The following is a 21340-nucleotide window of genomic DNA, read 5'->3' on the forward strand; positions in this document are numbered from 1 at the left end:
ATTCTTTGATCTAGTATTTTATGTCAGCAAAAACTGAATATAAAACAAATTGACAAAGTAAACTCCCAGCAGGACTTTTATATAAACTTCAATAATAAAAGAATTAAATCAGAGTCAGTGACAGAACAGACACATTATTATTCCTTATTCTCCTGCTTCTTCCTCTGGAGGAGCTAGGACCAGGGGTGTGTCACCAAGCCTGGTTCTTTCAGTCAGGGTCTCACTATACTGTCCAAACTGGTCACAAACTCCTGATTCTCCTGTTTCAGTCTCCTGAGTAGTTGGGATTACAGGTGCTCACCACTAAGCCCAGCTTTGAGGGGTGGCCAGGAATTGAATCAGGGCCTCCCACACGGCCTCCATCTGCCAAGTAGCAGCATCAACCAGCATGTGCTAGCATAGCTCACCCATCCTTTGCTCCTACTGATTTATTTCAAGCTATGAAACCTCAAATTTGATACCTGTTCATAAAAAAAATAAAAAATAAAAGAAATTGGCTAGCTTTTGTCCCTGGTTCCTGGAAGAAAGTTTCTAAAATTTTTGGAATTCCTGCAGTAATCAGGGTATCTTCGATATTAATAATTCCTTGATTCACACCAGAGTTTCTACTAACAAGACGGCTCTTGATGGGGGCTAGTCACAAAAAAGAACAACCATTAAATTAGAGAGTTGGGGGCTTTGAACCAACCCTTCTGAGAAAAGGGAGCCAGGTTAATGATGAAGTTCAACTGGTTCAATTAGTCATGTCTACCTACTGAAATCAATGAAAACACTGGACACTAAAGCCTAGCAGAGCCTGGTTGGTAAACACACTGATGCACCAGGAGGGAGATGTGCTGTTAGTCCACAGGCAGAGGGCATGGAAGCACTACATTTGGGGCTGTCCCAGACCTTACCCTCCAAGTCTCATTTGACTGGTCCTAATCTGTATTCTTTAAAATATAACCCCAATCGGGGCTAGCAAGTGGTATGGTGGTTAAGGGCACTGGACTCCCACATGGCCGGCCAACTGCGGTTCGAGTCCTGGACCTGGCGGCATGCTTTTTCACTTTCTCTCTCTCTTTCTCACTATGTCCCTCTCTGGTCAAATTAAAATAAATAAATAATAAATAAAGTCAAATAAAATAATTCTTTTTAAATATAGATATAGAATCACAATCATATGACTTCCTGAGGCCTGTACTTTCTAATAAATTACCATCCCTACGAGAAACTATAGGAACCCTTTTGGATATCTAGTCTGTTGGGTCTAAGCCCTTACCTTCTGGGGTCTGCACTAATTCTCCGTGGTCAGTGTCAAAAGAGAACTATAATACTCCAGTTGATGTGAAAAAAAAGATTATAAAGGATAAGCTTTTATTTACAAGAGAAAAACAAATTAAAACCTTCCTTTTGTATTGTCTGGAATAGCTTACAATAGTGTATATCTATTAATTTATCTGTCACCAAAATAGCGCTTCACCTAAAAGAAAGGACTGACTCGTGTACAAAGTGTTTACAATCTTATATGAAACTGAAGTTTAACATTAATTTGTATCTTTAAGTTACTGACATAAACATCATCTGTATTTTAATACATGTGAAATTGCAACTAAAATTTATGTTGCCAATATTTTCTGAATGAACTGAATGGTTTTTGCTAGGAAAAAAAAAAAAAGAAAAGGAGCCAGAAGGGCCATATTCCCTCAAAGGACTCCAGAGGAGAATTTGCTTGCCTCTTCCAGTACCATGTAGCTACCAACATTCTTTGACTTGTCACCACATCATTCCAACCTCTGCTCCCATTTTTACATCACTTTCTGCTCCACTGTATTAAATCTCCTCTGCTTCACTCTCCTCAGCATATTTGTTAATACATTTACCACCCACTAAATAATCTATAATAATCTCCCCATTTCAAGATCTTTAATTTATATCTGCAAAATCCCTTTTGCCATATAACATCTACATTTCCATGGATTAGGATGTGAATATCTTTGGAGACCATTACTTAGCCTGGCACTACACAGTTCATCTTAGAAATATTAGATGTGCATAATAAATTCATTAGAATACTGAATATTACAGTTAATATGTTTTTCTCATAATTAGTCAACAAATTATTATTACTGAATGCCCCTGGCTACTGGGAAATAACTTTTCATGTTTTCTTCTCATTGTGAATGACATTCATCAGTCTGCATTTTTAAGAAGGGACTTTAAAAAGTTTGTGGGAAATGGAAATAAAATATGAGTTACTTTGGTGAAAATGTTGAAATCCATCATAGTTTTTTTTTTTTTTAAGTCTATTTCTTCCATGAATAAGAGAGAGTTACCCTTCAGCAGATTTTTGATATCACAATCCACTCCCAGCCTCAGTCAACCCTGGATCCTGGGTACATACGTGCCCACTATACTCGGGGGTCTCTGGACTTGAACCAGGAACCTTCCCATGTGAGACTGCCTCACAGAGCACTGCATTTTACTGCTCTGCCACTGTCTGGCTCTCCATAGTTTTTTCACAATATACATTTCCCAGGTATGTTCTGAAGACCCCTTTATATCTTTCAGACATTCTTGAAGGTTCTGGTGGAAAACTTAATATCCATAACAGCTGACAAAGAGTGTGAAAATGACAGTGCTAAAGATGACTTTGAGTGCTATATTAGTCTGTCAGGGCTGCTATGAAAAAGCAACACAGAGGCCAGAAGGTAGCCTGGTTAAAGCACTGTATCCCACAAAGCCAATTCCATGGTTTGAGTCCCAGACCTGGTGGCTTGAAAAACATGCCATGCACATGTGTGTGCATGCCCCAAATCCCAAGAGAACGGAAGAGAATGGATTGTGACATGGCCATCCCTCCTGAAGGATGATTTCTCACTCTCTTCCCCTCTCTGTGTCTCTGACGAGTGCACGTGCCCTATGGCAAAAATCTTAAAGAGAAAAAAGGCACACTGAACATCTTAAATATGGCAATTTTGTGACATACAGCTAACACACTATTTAAAGGAAAATTTATAGATCTAAGCATCTGGGTTAGAAAAGACAACAGGTGGGCTAACCAGTGGCATGGCAGCTAAGGTGGCTGAATCTCACATGGCCTGTCTGTTCAAGTTCCAGATCCAGTCACTTGAAAAATACACGGGATGCATGTGCATGCAAGCCAAAAATCCCAAAAGGAGAAATGGACAAAAGGGACTGTAGCATAACCAACCCCTACAGAGGCTGCTTTCTCACTTTCTCTCTCTCTATCCCCAGCAAGTATGTGTGTCATGCACCATCTAGCAAATTTTAAAAAAAAGAAAGTGGAGGAAAAAAAAGAGACAAGTCACAAGTCAATGGCCTTGATTTTTCACCTTAAGAAAGTATAAAATAAGTACAAATTAATCCAAAGATAAGCAAAAAAGAAAAAAGAAATAATGAAGATCAAAATAAAAAAATCAATACAACAAAACAAAAATACAAATATCTATAAAACCAAAAGCTAAATTTAGGAAATCAATAAACTTGATAAACTTGGGGCCAGCAGTTAGCGTAATGGCTATGTCGCTGGACTCCCACGTAGTCAACCACGGTTCGAGTCCCGGACGCGGTGGCTTAACCTCACACCGGGCATGTGTGCGTGCGTGCCCAAAATCCCGAGAATGGAGGAGAAGGGATTGCGGCGTGGCCATCCCCACTGGGGGGTGATTTCTCACTTTCTGTCTCTCTGTCTCTCTCTGTCTGTCTGGCGAGCACACGTGCCCTATAGCAAAAACCTCTCAAAAAAAATAATAAAGAAAAAAAAATAAACTTGATAAACTAGCCATACTATTAAGTTTTTTTAAAAAATAAAATACCAATTACCAGTTTCAAGAATGCATAAAGGGGGACCAGCAATTAGCGTACTGGCTGTCGCTGGACTCCCATGTAGTCGACTGAGATTCGTGTCCCAGAACCGGTGGCTTAAAACTCACGCCGGGCGCGTGTGCATGCGTGCCCAAGATCCCGAGAGGAGAACAGAAGAGAAGGGATTGTGGCGTGGCCATTCCCCTCGGGGGGGGGGGGTGATTTCTCGCTTTCTGTCTCTCTGTCTTTCTCTTTCTGGTGAGTGCACGCACCCTATAGCAAAAATCTCTCCAAAAAAAGAATGAATAAAATAAAATCACTACAGATTCTACAGATATTAAAAGACTAAGAAATTATTATGAAACAATTAGGTAAAATAATTAAATTGCTGGAAAAACAAAAAGTTCACTCAAGAACAAACAGCTAAACAGGACAGACTTGGTATCTACTAAAAAAAATAAAATAAAATATATAGCTAAAAACCTTCCCAAATGAACTCTAAGTCCAGAAGGAATACTGCCCAATATTTTCTATAAAACTGTATTATACCAGAACCCAAACCAAAGACATAAGAAAACTATAAACTAATAATCCTTAAAAACCTAGAAGCAAAATTCTTAACAAAATGCAAACACATTAAGTCTAACAATCCATGAATTTAATAACACACCACAGTCAGAGAAGTATATCCCAGGAAAACAAGCTTGGTTTGACATACAAACAATAAAAACAAAAATCAATGTAATTTACCATATTAACAGACTAAAACATGTATGGTCATTTCACCAGCACAAAAAAAATCATTTAATAAAAGTCTATCTTCCATTCCTGGTAAGAATCCTCAGCAAACGGAGACTAGATAGTATACCACTTTGGAAAACAATCTGTTTCTTACACAGTTAAAGACACCTGCTATATAAACCATCCATTCCACTTGGCAGTATTTATCCAAAAGAAATAAAAGCATAGGACTATATAAGGATTTGTAAACAAATGTTGACAGAATTTGTTTATCATAACACAAACATGAAAGCAAGCCAGATTTCCATTAACATGTGACCAAATAAACAAAATGTGTAACAATGGCAACCACTTGGCATAAATATGAGTAAGAATTACTTTTACAAGCAACAGGAATGAATCCAAAACAATCATGCTGAGTGTAAGAAGCCAGGCAAAAAAAAATAACATATGCCACACGATTCCATTTATATTAAATTCTAGAAAATGTAAAGAATCTATAGTAACAGAAAGCCTGAGCAAGTGGAAAGAAAGATTACAAAAATGTATGAGGAAATTTGGAGAGGGTGTTATTGTGAAGTGTTGATGGTCTCATGGATTCATATGTATGTCAAAACTTATAAAAACTGTATGTGCAACTATTTATCTCCAAAAAAAGATCTTAAAACTAGAGTAGGATAATGGTGATAATCATACAACATGAATGTACTTAATATCATGAAAGCATACACTTAAACATGGTTAAAATAACCAATTTAATAATTTTACCTAGATTAAAAATAATAATAATAAAGGAAGCTTGTTGAACTCAAAACTTAAGCTAAAAGTGATACAGACGACAGTCGTTAAGAAAATAACTAAAAATCCATACTTCCAGGCTATCTACTTTTTGACATATGCTTCCATTTGATTAAATGGAACTGAAAGTTTTTGACAAGCCATTACCTGTGAGATATGATTGATGGAAGACTCCATTCTCCGAAGCTGAGAAGCTTGGATATCCAGCAACTGGAGTACATTGTTGGCCAATGCATTTATTTGATAAGCAACACTAGCTAGAGATTGAGTCGTGTTGGCTTTGGTCTCTTCTAAAGCTTCTCTCTTGTCTGTAGCCTATAATAAGAACAAAAGCAATATATAATTAGGTTAACATACAGTAAACATAATATTCTATAGAAAGGCAAAGTTACATTTTTAAATAAGAAAGCCCAGTTCAATCAAGAAACTTATTGTACCAATCTGACAATAGTTTCAGGACACTGGATTAAGCCATAGCAGAAATTCCTTCCTGCCAACTGAGAACCAGCCTCTCCGGAGTAGCCCATCCACTGAGATACAATAGAGGAGCCATCAGGTAATAGAATCACAGTGTCCAAGGCACACTAACAGTTGGTTCTTCTTGCCTACATCCCCTCCATCACCAATTCATTGCATTGTATTTTTAGCATCTTATTATCAGCCTCTAGTTTCCAACTCACTAACAATAATGTAGACTAAATCAATTTCACCCTAGCAATACCTCCTTATATACAGGAGAAATGTTCTAAGACTACTCCCCCAGTGAATGCCTGAAATCCCAGATAGTACTAAACTCTATATGATACACTACTAACACTATACTATATACAAAAAAAAAAACCCCACTATATTTTTACAATGTATCAACAATGACGTTTAATTTATACACAGAAGGTTAAAAGCAACTAATAATAAAATAGAACAATGATAACATCTTGTAATAGAAGTTATATAAATGTGGTATCTCTCTCTTGAAATGTCATATTCTATTGTACTCACTATTTTCAGATCATAGTTAATGGCAGCAACTGAAACCACAGAAAGCAAAATTACAGATAATAGAGGAATACCTGTATTTGTTTCTAGTAATTAACATCGGAAATCTAACCTCCCTATTTGTTATGATCAAGCCTTTCATCCCAAGAACTACTATGGATTCTACTCCCAATCCATTACACTTCCTTTTTCCCAAACTCCTATACATAACTCAGGTCAGGGGACAACTCCTCAAAGAGAAGCCAACATCAAATGAAAAGTGATAAATTGCATGCATATATGGAAGAAGAGGAATCAACAACTCATACCACAAAGGGTAAATATCACTAATATGTAATTTAAAAATGAGGAAAATGGCCAAGAATATAATATTAAAAAAAGGAATAGGAATCTAACAATTCACAAAAAAGGCAATGCGGCTACTCTTAACCATTTGAAAAGATGTTCTACTTCAGCTGCAGTAGAAAAGAAATGCAAATATAAACTAATGAGGGATACCATTTCTCACCTATTAGCAAATACACAAGACTATTAAGGGATTCGGCAAAGTTGTGGAGAAAGACACACTGCTAGTGCTATCCAGCAAACCTACATCTAAGTTTACTTTTTGATCCAGTAAAGCTCACTTTTAGAAAACTATCTCAAAGAATCACTGGCAAAAATACAAAAAAGGTATGCACACAGTTATTCATTATAGCACTATCTGTAATAGCAGAAGTCTGGAAACAATCCATACAACCATAAATCAAGAACTGGTTGAATAAATTATATCTCTACACAATGCTATAATACATAAAATAGATATAACCAGGATTCACTCTGCTTCCCATACACAGTGCTTAACCACTATGTAACAGGATCAGTCTCTGATGTCTTTTTATAATAATTTACATATAGGGGGCAGCAAGTGGTATGGTGATTGGGGTGCTGGATCTTCACATGGCCAACCGCAGTTTGAGTCCTAGACCTGACGGCGGCCTGCTTCTTCACTTTCCCTTTCCTTCTCTGGTCAAATCTTTAAAAATAATAATAAAATTAAACAAATAATTATTTAAATATTAATAATAAAAATTTACATATAGAGGGAGAAAATAAATAAGTTACCAGAACATGTACAGAAGACAGAATTCTTTTTTTTTCTTTTTTTGTTTTGGAGAGGTTTTTGCTATAGGGTTCGTGCACTCGCCAGACAGACAGAGACAGACAGAGAGACAGAAAGTGAGAAATCACCCCCCAGGGGGGATTGCCACGCCACAATCCCTTCTCCTCCATTCTCCTCTCAGGATCTTGGGCACGCACACACACACGCCCGGCGTGAGTTTAAGCCACCAGGTCTGGGATGCAAACCACAGTCGACTACATGGGAGTCCAGCGACACAGCCATTACACAACTGCTGGTCCCAAGACAGAATTCTTTAAACATATCTTGTTTCATTGAATTGCTCTTTGGAACTATGTAAATAATGTATACCATTATGAAAAAAATATATATTTTAAAAAGGAATTCCTCCAAATTAAACATAAATTAACTAAATGAACCTGTGCGTTCAATTAGAAACTTAACCAGAGAGAAGTTACTCTAAAAGAGTCTTCATAGTACAGTAATTTGATTATACATTCCCAAAGGAATTTATCCTTAAAACAAAAATAACTGAAAGATGGGGAGAAAAATTGAAACTCCTTTTGGTATCTTTATTGCTGGTCATAGGATTAAAATTATTATCCTGAGACTAATGTTTGTGTAGCCTAAGATACATCGAATCATAATCATGTCTTATGTCATTGAGAACTGTGATTTCTGGCATGGTTCAAAAAGAGATTCTGGTGTGAAAATAATCAAATTAAGAAAAAACCCTGTAGTTCTGGATCTAAACAGAAAGCATGAGCACATTGTAGTTAACATATTTTAATGCCCTAGCTCTACCCAATGAAAAAAAGTCTAAAATAATGATTGTCTAATAGCCATGAAGCAACCACAACCTTTACATAGACTGTGATCTTAATACCATCTATAAGAAGAACCAGGACTCCTAACTTGTTATAGGTCTAGGCCAGTAAATGTACACGATGGACTTAGAACACCACGTATATCAAAAATGTGGTCATGGGAACCAGCAGTTAGCATAATGGCTATGTCACTGGACTCCCACGTAGTCGACCGTGGTTTGCATCCTAGACCTGGTGGCTTAAAACTCACACCGGGCGCGTGTGCGTGTGTGCCCAAGATCCCAAGAGGAGAATGAAGGAGAAGGGACTGTGGCGTGACCATCCCCCCGGGGGGTGATTTCTCGCTTTCTGTCTCAATGTCTCTCTCTGTCTGTCTGGTGAGCGCACGCGCCCTGTAGCAAAAACCTCTTAAAAAAAAAAAAATGTGGTCACAACATGGTGACTAGTTAATAATACTGTAGTACCACTTGAAAATTGTCAGGGCTGGCAGGTGGCATGGTAGTTAAAGGCGCTAGACTCGCACATGTCTGACCAGAGTTCAAGTCCTGGACCTGGTGGCTTGCTTTCTTGCTCTTTCTCTCTATCTCTCACTCTGGTCAAATTAAAAATAACAATAATGATAAAATAATTCTTAAAAGAAAACTGCAGTTATACACACACACTTTTTTTTTTTAATTTTTGCCAGAGGTCACATGTACTCAGGAAGACAGAGAAAGGGAAAGTGAGAAAACATGTACCACAGGGTATGATCACACTGCAATCCCTCCTCCTCCATCTCTCCCTTCTTTCAGGATTTTGGTCATACACACACATATGCCCAACATGTTTCTCAAGCCACTGAGTATAGGACTTGAACCGTGTCATCAGCCATATGGAATCTAACTACCACAGTTTGGCCCAAGAGTAAGTTTTAAGCTTATGACCAAAACAAATAAAAGTATGTGAAGTTATGCATGTTAATTAACTTAATTTAGCCATTCTACAATGTATACATGTTTCAAAAAATCATGCTACACTCCATAATTATATATTATTTTTATTTGTAAATTAAAATAAACAAAAAAAGTCATCAAGAACTATTCTAGTGTCATTTCAAAGCATCTTAGGAGTAGGGACTAGGTGGCATGGTGGTTAAGGGCACTGGACTCCCACATGGCCAACCATCCGTGGGTTTGAGTCCCCGACCTGGCAGCTTTTTTTTTTTCTCTCCGCCTGATTAAAAAAAAAAAAAAAGGAAACCAGCAGTTAGCGTAATGGCTATGTCGCTGGACTCCCACGTAGTCGACCACGGTTCGCATCCCGGACCCAGTGGCTTAAAATTAAAACTCATGCTGGGCGTGTGTGTGTATGTGCCCAAGATCCCGAGAGGAGAATGGAGAAGGGATTGTGGCGTGACCATCCCCCTGGGGGGTGATTTCTCGCTTTCTGTCTCTATGTCTGTCTGGTGAGCACACGCATCCTATAGCGAAAATCTCTCCAAAAAAAAAAAAAAAACACACGCACACACAATCACATATGTATATATACAATTCTTTACATTAAAAAAAAAAGCCTTACAAATCAAACTGAATAAGTTACCAAAGGCCGAAAATGAGACAATGTAAGCATCAATAAGGATAATTACAATAGAATAAAATACACAAAATGTCTAAATCCAAGAATTCATAACATTATTGAAAAATAAAAAATAAACCAAATAAGTCACTGACCCCTTTTAGAGAATGCTAGGGATCATCCCATTTTCCTCAGATGGAAGAGAAAAGAATGGCATTACTAAAGTATGAAGTACATACAATAAAATATAAAGTTTTTCCAGTATAAAATCCGACGGGTTTTGGCAAACACATAGTGGTACAGTAGTGTAACCACCACCATAATCAGGATAAAGGACATTTCTCTCATACCCTTTACAGTCAGCTCTCTCGTCCCCATTCTCTGGATTCTCTTTTTTATCACTATAGTTTTGCCTCTGTCTATTTTTTATTGCCAGAGGGCACGTGCATTTACCAGAGAAAGAGAGAGGAGAGAGAAAGCACTCCCAATCAATCAATATAATTTCTCAATCAATCAATCATGGCGTATGGTCATGCTGCAATCCCTTCTCCATTTCTCCATCCTGATTTGGGGAATGGATCTACATATGCTCAGTATATTTTTAAAGCTTTTGGGGCGAGGACTCAGATTGTGGTTGGCCATATGGGGTCAGATTTCCTTAATCACTAGGCTATGGGGCTGACCCAGTTTTGCCTTTTCTGGAATCTCATACAAATCTAATAAAAATTGGGGACCAGCAGATGGTGTAATGGTTATGTCACTGAACTCTCACATAATTGATAGTGGTTCAAGTCCCAGACCCGGCAGCTAAAACTCACTTCAGGTATGTGTGCATGCATGCTCAAGATTCCAAAAGGAGAATGGAGAAGGGATTACAGCATGGCCATCCCCCTAGGAGGGTGATTTCTCACTTTTTGTCTGTCTCTGTCTCTCCAGTGAGTGTATGCACCCTATAGCAAAAATTTCTCAATCGTATTTTTGAAAGTGGAATCAAAACTATAGGGTGTTTTGAATTTGGCTTCTTTCACTTAGTATAATGTATTTGAGAGTCATTCTTGCTAAATCATTTTTGAGGTTTTTTTAATTATTTAATTTTATGTATTGATATTATTATTATTATTTAATTTGCATGGGTACTCACCAGAGAAAGAAATGAGAAAGCAAGCCACCAGTCCAGGACTCAAACCGTGGTGAGCCATGTGGAAGTCCAATGTCTTAACCATCACACCACTTGCTGACCCCAGTAGTGTTTTATTATATGTCTATAACACAACTTGTTTATCCATTCATGGACATTTAATTTATGGATATTTGGGTTGTTTCCAGTTCTGGGCTACCTTGAATATGCAGGTACTTCAAAAAGTTCTTGAAAAATGGAATTTAAGTATGATATGAGTTTATTTTAGTACAGAAAATTTTTGAAGTCTATGTAGTTTCTTTATAATATGCATTTTCCATTAACTTTTTGAAGACCTCCCTCATATCTGAGTACAAACAAGTCTTTGTTAGGACATATGTTTTCACTTGTCTTAGATACTACCTAGGATGGAACACAAATGCTGAGTCATATGATAATTTAAGTGTACATTTAACATTATGAGAAAACTGCAAAATTACTTCCCAAAGTTCTGGTATTATTTAGCATTCCTACTAGGAATGTATGATAACTCTAGTTGCTCCACCACTTGATATATTCAGTCTTTTAAATTTTAACCAATCTAATAGATATATAGTAGTATCTCATAACAGTTTTAATTTCTACTTTATTATCATATCATGATGTTTTCAAGTGCTATCAATTTCTTCTTTGATAAAAATATTCAAATCTTTTGTTCATTTTTCAACTTGGCTATATCCCTTCTTACTGAGTTGAGGTCCTTATGCACACTGAATACAGGTTTTAGCAGGCAGAGTTTTGCAAAGCTTCTCCAACTCTGTAGCTTGCCTTTTCACTATTTTAGTGGTGTCTTTTGAAGAGAAACTTTTTATTTTTATAAAGTAAAATGTTATCATTACTTTTTTCATTTCACGGTTTGGTGTCCTATTTTTTAACTATTTGCCAAATAGGAAGTTAAGATATTTTTTACAGAATTATTTATTCAATTTTATTTATTCATTCATTTATTTTAATTTGACCAGAGAGAGACAGACAGAGAGAGAGAGAGAGAGCCGAGGGAAAATGGGAAAGCAAACTGCCCGGTACGGTACTCAAACCACAGTCAGCCATGTGGGAGTGTCCAGCACCTTAACCACCACACTATCTGCCAGTCCCCGGAAGTTAAGATTTTATCTCATGTTTTCTTCAAGAAGTTTTGTAATTTTTGCTTTTATATTTAGATTGAAGAGATGTATTTTTTTGTTCAATATGTGAGGTAGTGAAATAGTCAAAATTCTTTTCATACAAATGGATACCCAATTGTTTTAGCATCGTTCCATGAAAAGACTACCCTGTCCTCAATGAACTATCCTGGACTTTCACTCAAAACTCAATTGACTGCAGGCCAGCAGGTAGCATCGAGGTTAAGGTACTGGACCCCACATGGCTGGCTGCACAGTTCAGTAAGGGACCCAAAAGCTTGAAAATGACATCGGACACATGCAAATATATACCTAAGGTCCAAGAGGAGAGGAGAAGAAAAGACTATGGAGTGGCCATTACCTGGGAAGTGATTTCTCAATTTCAGCATTATCTCCCTCTCTCTCTCTCTCTCTTTTTCCCTTTCTCTGTCTGTCTGTCTGTCTGTCTCTCTCTCTCTCTCTCTGGTGAACGCACATACTTTATTAAAAAAAAACAACCGGCTGCATAAGTTTATGTCTATTTCTGGATTTTATTTTGGTTGTACCATTCATACATATATATATATATATATATACACACACACACACACACACACACACACACACACACAGAGATATAGATATATAGATATATAGATATATATATAATCAGTTATTTAATTAGGTTCTTGGCAAAAGATTTAGAACACCAATGTGTGAGGATAAACTCCATTTGTAAGGGCAAACACGAATCACAGGTAGCCCTGGAGCTGAGGAACAGCTTTGATTTTTTTGTAAAATTTGCAAGTCCACAGCTTTCTGATCAACCTTGTGCTGCTCTGAAATCTCGTATTTCTCCTTCTCTGTGTTGAAGATCTCACCTTCCTGGTGTCCGGGCTTCCGCAGTTTCTTTTTCTTGAAGTAAGCATCGGTAAGGTGCTTTGGGATTTTTACTTTGCTAATATCAATTTTCGTGGAGGTGGCAAAGACAAATTTCTGGTGTGTTCTACGCAGTGGAACTCGATTGAGAACCAGCGGTCCAGTTACAAGTAGTAAGCCACTGCTCAGTTGCTTCAGGAAAACCACTCTCTTGCCTCTGTGGCATCCAGTGAGGATGATCAAAATTACCCCAGGAGTGATGCTAGCTCGCAGCTTTCTCACAGGCTGACTGAAGGGTTTTTTGCCGTGGCTCAACAGCTTTCAAGGGACATCTTCAGTAAGATAATACGTAGGCATTTTGTGCAGTTTAACCACCCGGGTACCACCATTCTTGTCTACACCAACTGGTATTGTGACAGTCACAGAACCTTCTCCTCCTTTTTTTTTTCGATCCTGGATTTGGTGGCTGAATGTTTCCTCTTGTACATGGCCTTCCTGGAATACGTGGCAGACCGGGAGTATCTGCCAATGCCCCAGACTAGGACAGGGTTTCAGCTGCAATGGGGCTTCCCCTTCTTGAGCTTTTTAGCCTTAGGGTCACCCTTTTTAACCCTGCCACTGGCATCAGCCTTCTTGGCTTCAGGTTTCTTCTCCTTAGTATCCTGCTTTGCAGCTTTTTCACCTGCCAAAAAAAATACCATTCTCTTTAATACTCATACCAGAACAACACTGCATGGATTACTATATTGTTTTGTTTTGTTCCTCAGGGGAGATAAAAAGAGGTAAGGACAATCTTGAGGACTCCCAACCCACCTGCCACCCTGCTGGGAAATTCAGGACATCTCAAGGCCAAGGTAACTGCTATAAGTTTTAACAAGTCTTAAAGCCAGGAACTATACTGCCACTTCCCCAGGTCAGTTTCGTTTTCAAGATTGTTTTGTATAGTATAAGTCTTTGGTCCTCTCATATAAATTATATAATCAATATGTCAATTAAGAAGCCTGCTGAAATTCTGACTGGGATTGCACTGGATCCACAGATCAATTTAGGGGAAAGTGCCATCTTAACCATATTGAGTCTTCTAATGCCATGAACGCGGTAACTCCTAATACTTAGGTCTTTAAATTCTTTCAGCGAAGCTTTTTTAGTTTTCGGGTACCAGTCAGTTTGTTAAATGTATCTGTAAGTAGTCCATACTATTTTTTAAGTTTATTTATTCTGTAAGTGATAGATTACAACACTTGTGATAGGGTCTGGGACACTGATACCCCCACCTTCACCAGCCAGGGTCTTGACCAAACATATCTTCCATGTACTAGTAAGGTCTCCAGAAGTAAAGCAGCAGCCTTTCTCTGAGGACTATGAATTTCAAAGTGAAATCTGTAACAAAATTTACGTGTTGCTATTTATTTCAGGCTTATAACATCAAAAAGTTAGTCTCCTCCCTTAATACTTTTACTATGCTCTATCTTCTCTAGATTCTTTTTCAAAAAATAATTTTTAGCTGCTTTATAATATTGCCAGTGACCGTTAGGTGCCTAAATACCATCATTTTAATTCCTCCTTAATACCAAGAACCTGATTTGATTGATTGAAATTTCATTTACCAGAAGGTATGAGTGTTACATGACAAAGATGGGGTGGGGAGACACCTCTCCTTGGGAGATGGTCACCCTCAATCACTTCTCCATTTCTCCCTCCCACTGTTATTCTGGGCATGCACACACATGCTTGGCATGTTTTTCAAGTATAGGTCCAGGACTTGAACCTGCAGTTAGCCATGTGGGATCCAATCACCATTACCACCAGACCATGAGCTGTCCCTAGTGTTTATTTTAATCAGGGCATCAATGTATTGGATCCTGTTAAAAATAAGTTCAAATCCAACTTCCTCCAAACCATCTTACCAGAAATGGTAATATTACAAGTTGTAGGATTTCAGAAGAAAGGACACGACTAATTATAAGTATATCCTACTATTCCCGATTACTGATTATATATAGAGACAATATATATATATAATAACACACACACACACACACACACACACACATATGAGAGACTATAACCTCAAAATCTGTACTTTAGCTTCAAAAAGTATATTTACTTTTATAAACTCAGTTTACTTGGTTATATGATACTTTCAAGTTTTTATCCAAATTCCATTAAGAATTTAGTTTTATGATTTCTAAATAAACTCAAAATGCTATTTAAGAAAATTTATTTATAAAATTATTTATTTTAGGGACCAGCAGTTGGTGTAATGGCTATGTTGCTGGACTCCCATGTAGTCTACAATTGCTGGCTCAATATACTTTCAACTTAACTTCTAATCAAATCCCTATACTCAAATTTCTCCAACATCCAGAAGGAAAAAACCTTTAAATATCTTTTATATTATTTTGTATGATCCAAGGTCCATCAAAGATTACTCACAGCTGCTTAAGAACAGTCATGTCTATTAAGTTTCCTTAAATGTAGAAGTGCCATTAACACTAATCTTGTTTTTGAAAACAGAGACATGATTTTTAAAATGCAGACCAAGTATTTTAAAGAACATCCTATAATCTGGATTTATCTGATTTTTCCCTAATGGTTAAATTCAGATTAAACACAGTGGCAAGAATATTACATAGGTGATGCTATGAAGTTCCCACTACAGGCGACACATTATGTTTTAAAATAATGCTCTACAGTATTTCTACAATTTTCTTCCAAACTGCTAACACTAATTCTGCTAACTTAGATACTAATACTTCCATGATTTTACAAGAAATGTGAAAAAAAAAAAAAGTTTTAAGACAAAAACCAGGACTCAATTCTTTCCTTAAATGGTTTCTTGACCAAAATGTCAAGGTTGCAACAATTCAGTTACACCACCAAAAAAAAAAAAAAAAAAAAAGTGCATGAGCACAGGCAATAACAAATATGCCATGACTGCTAACTGCCAGAGAGCTTCTCAGGGCCACTGTGAATTGTAAAGTGCATCCCAATTTCAGAGATATTAAGGGAGAAAGAACAGGGCTGGCAGGTGGCATGGTGGTTAAGGGCATTGGACTCCCACATGGCCGACCTCGGTTCGAGTTCTGGACCTGGCAAGTTGCTTTCTCAAACTACCTCTCCCCCCCCCACTCTGTCTTTCTCTGGTCAAATTAAAATAAATACATGAATAAATAAAAAATAAAATAATTATTTTTAAAAAGGGGGGAAGAAGGGCAGTTCTCAAATCCAATGTATAAAGTATATTAAGAAACAGGCTTAAGGGCCTTTTTAACAATAAAAAAATGCTGATGATTTAAGAGTATAAAATATCAAGGTCTAATACCTGTTATCACAAAGAATTTTATATGCCATAAAGTACACAAAAACAAAACATCTACTTGCTAAAGATCAACTTGACAGTTTGGCTGGTTTGAGATCTGAAAAACCATAAGAAAAATCCATACCCATTCTGTGGCAAGGGATGAGACGAGGAGGGGGGGAAGAGCACGCAGGCCAGTGCTTGTTCATTACAAACAAATAAACCTGTTAGTCATGGAGCCCTGGGGATTAGGGTACACATGTATTCAATGCCTAACCACTTTTAAAAGGACCTCATTTTCTCCAGCAGAATTCCCATTTCAATAAAAGTGCAAACTAAAGAAAAAGAAATCCTACCAGGTTATGACAAGCATCCAGCAAAACGCATAATACATTTTTTGCATAACAATCGAGGTTGAGACCTTTCAACACAGGCTTTAACACAACGCCTCCCTACCCCCCTCCACTGAAGCAGTTGGTAACCGGCCTAGGAGCTCTTTCACTCCCAGCAACAGCGAGGGGAAGTCTGCTGCCACTGTGTCACAGTTTCGCAGACAGGAATGGAAGTTGTGCCACACTCTCTGCTTCAAGTAGAGAGCTAACATAAGATAATCAACTGCTAGAATACTTTTTATATGAAATTTCCAATTTAACCATAATGAAGACTATGTTTTTAAATGTACACAGGTCTACTTATATCCCTAGGGCATTTCCAATAACTAGATAATCAGCCTCTGAAATTTTAAGTTTTACCATAATTATAGACTAAGTTAATGGCACTTTTCCTAAACTAACTCTTTTGCCATTCTGTATCATAAAAAAAGGCTTAATGCAAACCTGGGAAAACCCAGTTCTAGAAAGAACAACTACTCTTAAATACATAATTAACTATGTGTTTAATACTCAAAGAAAAGAGCTATCTCATTTTTAGTCCAAGACATTTCCTTCCCTCCACTAACGTCTTCTGTGACCAGTCATATCTACTTATCTACTCCCACTTCTAATCACACTCCTTTCAGATCCATAATGAATCAGCATCAAAATATTAGCTACGGTCGCAGTTCCTACATCTCTATCCACATTCTTCCTTCGAAGCAAAATGAAAAACTAACAAGGTGAACCACTGGAAGCTTTCAGGAGAATTTCCCTGCACCATTGTCCCCAGGGTCATCTTCTGATCGTGGCTTGCTGCTGTACACGTCTTCTTTGGGGTGGTAGCGCCAGCATATGATATAAAGCCTTCTGTAAACTGGGACTAAGTTTTTTCCTCCTAAGTCAAATGGAACCCCTTATGAGCTGAGAGTGACTACACAAAGTAGCCAGTGTGTGAATCAGAGAGAAGGTGTATAAATACACAGTAATAAAAACAAGTTATGGGACCAACAAATGGCATAATGGTTCATCGCTGAACTGCCAAATACTCGACTGCTGTTCAAGTTCTGCACCCAGTGGCTTAAAACTCACATTGGGCACATTTGTGTGTGCATGCCCAAAATCCTGAGAAGAGAATGGAGGAGAAGGGATTGTGATATGGCCATCCCCCCAAGGGGTGATTTCTCACTTTGTTTCTCTCCCTCTCCAGCAAGCGCACACACCCTAAAGCAAACAATTATGTATACATACACATAAACAGAAAAGGTCTAGAAAAAACTGTATCTCTATACTGGTGGTTATTTGTGGATGGTAAAATAAAGGTGGTTTTTAACATTCCTTATATTTTCTTTTTTTCATAATTTTTTAAAATTTTTTAAATTAATTAATTTACATTCATTCCCTGAGCATCGTCACAGCATACAAAATGTGATTTCCCATCTAGAATATTCTGTATAGTGACTTAATCGTACATGTTATCATCTATAATTTTCCATTTCTAGGGACCAGCAGTTGGCATAATTAATGGCTATGTCGCTGGAATCCCATGGAGTCGACCGCTGTTCGAGTCCCAAACCCAGTGAATTAAACTCACACCGGGCATGTGTGCATGCATGCCCAAGATCCCAAGAGGAGAATGGAGGATAAGGGATTGCAGCGGGGCCATCCCCCCTAGGGGGTGATTTCTCACTTTCTGTCTGTCTCTGTCTTTCTGATGCATGCACGTGCCCTATAGCAAAAACCTCTCCAAAAAAAAAAAAGTAACAACTTTCCATTTCTAGTTTCATATATATACACACATACATATAAATATGTATGTACGTGTGTATATATATATATATAAACAAAAGAGAGAGACATAGAGACAGAAAGCGAGAAATCACCCCCCAAAGGGGATGGTCACGCTGCAATCCCTTCTCCTCTATTCTCCTCTTGGGATCTTGGGCACGCACGCACACACACCCGGCGTGAGTTCTAAGCCACCGGGTCCGAGACGCGAACCGCGGTCAACTACGTGGGAGTCCAGCGACATAGCCATTATACCAACTGCTGGTTCCCGACATTTTTTTTTTTTTGGAGAGGTTTTTGCTATAGGGCTCATGCACTCACCAGAAAGACAGAGAGAGACAGAGACAGAAAGCGAAAAATCAGCCCCCAGGGAGGATGGCCATGTCACAATCCCTTCTCCTCCATTCTCCTCACAAGGTCTTGGGCATGCACGCACACGTGCCCGGCGTGCGTTTAAGCCACCAGGTGCAGGACTCGAACCGCAGTCGACTACATGGGAGTCCAGTGACATAATCATTATGCCAACTGCTGGTCCCTGATTCACAAAATTTTTAAAATAATCTAACTACTTTCAATAGCAAGTTAAGATGGTGTATATGTATCTGTGAATACATGTCTGTAGGTGTGAAACTGAGAATGAATATACTATAAAGTAGCACCTAGCTGATGCTCTATAGCGTACTGAGGTCATTAAATAGGTATTTTTTAATATATTTTTTAATTTCAAGAAAAGCAGTTTTAGCTTTTAATAAATCAAAGAAATAGTAAGGAACTTTGCTTAAAACTTAAAGCCAGGAAACAGGTTAGGATTCTGTTCAAATAGTAGGTACATGAACCTACAGGCAGTTCAAGACAGGACCAAAAATCCTTAAAACTGGAAAACAAAGCCTAGAAGAAAATCAGAAGCAATGTTTTAGTCAAAAGTCATAAAATGCTATTTCACCAGTTCACTGTCATGTACTCAATCTATCTTCTGTTGTGGTCAATTAAATTCTGGGATATAATATTCAATTCCAGACTTGTCCCTACCATTACGTTGGCCACTTTCTTAGTTTTTGAACTCTTATTTCTGTGTATCTGTATTTAATTATCCTGGTATAGCACTCCCTTCAGAACTTCTTGGAGAGTTGGTGTGGTGTTGGTAAATTCTTTCAGGTTTTGTTTATCTGAGAATGTTCTTGTCTCTTCTTCCCATATGAAGGATAATCTTGCCAGGTACAGTATTCTTGGTTGAAATTACTTTTCCCTTAACATTTTGAATATATTTTCCCATTCTTTCCTCACTTGCTTTGTTTCCGATGAGAGATCCTACTGTTAGCCTGATGGGATATCCCTTGTAGCTAACTTTTCATTTATCTTTTGCCAATTTTAGTACCTTATCTCTGTGGTTTTGTTTAATCTGGCTATAACATGTCTTGGAGACGATTTTTATGAGTTGATTCTATTTGGGGTGCTTTGTATTTCTTGGGACTAAATTTCGGAATGCCTGTCTAGGTTTGGAAAGTTTACTTCCAGGATTTCATGGAATAGATTTTCAATGCTCTTATGAGTCTCTTCACCTTCTGGGAAATGCAGTCATCCAGACGTTTGGACATTTGATGATACATTTCTTGTATATAGCCATTATACCAACCGCTGGTCCTGTCTCTGTTTTTATCCTTAATTTCTTATATATATTATTCTCATTTTGGGGGGCAATTTTCTAAGTCTTTGTGGTGAATTTTTCTAGGCCAGTGATTCTATCTTCTACATCTGACATTCAATTCTATAAATTCATAGATTCTGTATGATCTGTCTGCTCTTAATACTTTCAAGGGAGGTTTTGACTTCCTATATTATAGCCTTCATCTCTAACAGGATCATTCAATCCTTTTTTATAGTGTGTATTTCCTCTTTTAGATCTTGGGAGAATTTCCTCACCTCCTGGAACTTGTCAGCTCCTTTCTCCTGCCTCTTCTGCAGTTCACCGTCTCTCTTCTCTTCTGTTTCTGTTAGCTTTGTCACTCTGAATACTCTAAATTCTTTTATGGACATTTCCATGAGTTTCATTGTACTGTCTGAGGATGAAGAGGAGTTATTCTTTTCCTTTGGAGGAAAGGTATTTCCTTGCTTTCCCATATTTCTTGTGACCCTGCGGTCACTTCTAGTCATTTGATGGATGATGCGTTTCTTCCTAATTCTTGAAGTTCAGTCTGACCATTCAGAGGCATACAGGAGGAGGTGATCTGCAATGTCTCTTCTGTTCCATTTTTACTGTTTGTGCATCAGATTCAGTGGGACTAGACAAATATTCTGACCCTAATCATATTCAGATGTTTGGATCCTGTTCCCTTGGACCCGTCTAGACACTTAGTGTGTAGAAGCTGAGCAGCCAATGAATAAAGATAAAGAAGAAAGGAAAAGAATTAGAGAAGAGGAAAGAAGAAGAAAAAATAAAATGAAAAAGGAGAAAGCGGAAAAAGATAGCAAAAACAAATTCGATTTTAATTTATAAAAGCAAAAAATGAAAACCAGTATTTCACAGCTCAAGTTCGCTATCTATCTCAGGATGGGCCTGGGGATGTGCCTTTCACACTAGAAATAATCTAGAGGAAGAAGTCGCAGCAGAAAATAATTCATTTTCAGTCAAAGAAACAAATATTTTACAGTTCAATTTCAGTATCCATCTCAGGATGGACCTAGGGGTGTGCCTTTCCCACTAGAAATGAATCTGGAGGGAGAAGTCTCAGGAGAAAAATCTTCATTTTTAGTCCCATTCCTTATATTTTCTGTATCTAGTATTTTTCAATGACCATTACTTCAATAATCTGAAAAAAATATTTTTACTAAGAATTTTCAATGACATGGAACATTCTTTTGGTATATTGGAAAAATATAAAAC

At 37.7% G+C, this 21340-nt stretch overlaps 1 protein-coding gene across 15 annotated transcripts in view; it reads right to left on the reverse strand.

Moving 5' to 3' along the window:
* Nucleotides 1-21340, reverse strand: part of ABI1 (abl interactor 1) — a 143028-nt gene that overhangs the window by 72602 nt on the left and 49086 nt on the right. For all 15 annotated transcript variants that reach the window (XM_006139730.3, XM_006139735.3, XM_006139739.3 and 12 more), the window contains exon 2: nt 5494-5661. In XM_006139730.3, coding sequence (XP_006139792.1) covers nt 5494-5661 — 168 coding nt within the window. The remainder of the gene's footprint in view (nt 1-5493; nt 5662-21340) is intronic.

This window comes from Tupaia chinensis, unplaced genomic scaffold (genome assembly GCF_000334495.1).
Source record: "Tupaia chinensis unplaced genomic scaffold, TupChi_1.0 Scaffold000001_1, whole genome shotgun sequence".
In the NCBI taxonomy this organism is placed as follows: Eukaryota; Metazoa; Chordata; class Mammalia; order Scandentia; family Tupaiidae; genus Tupaia; species Tupaia belangeri.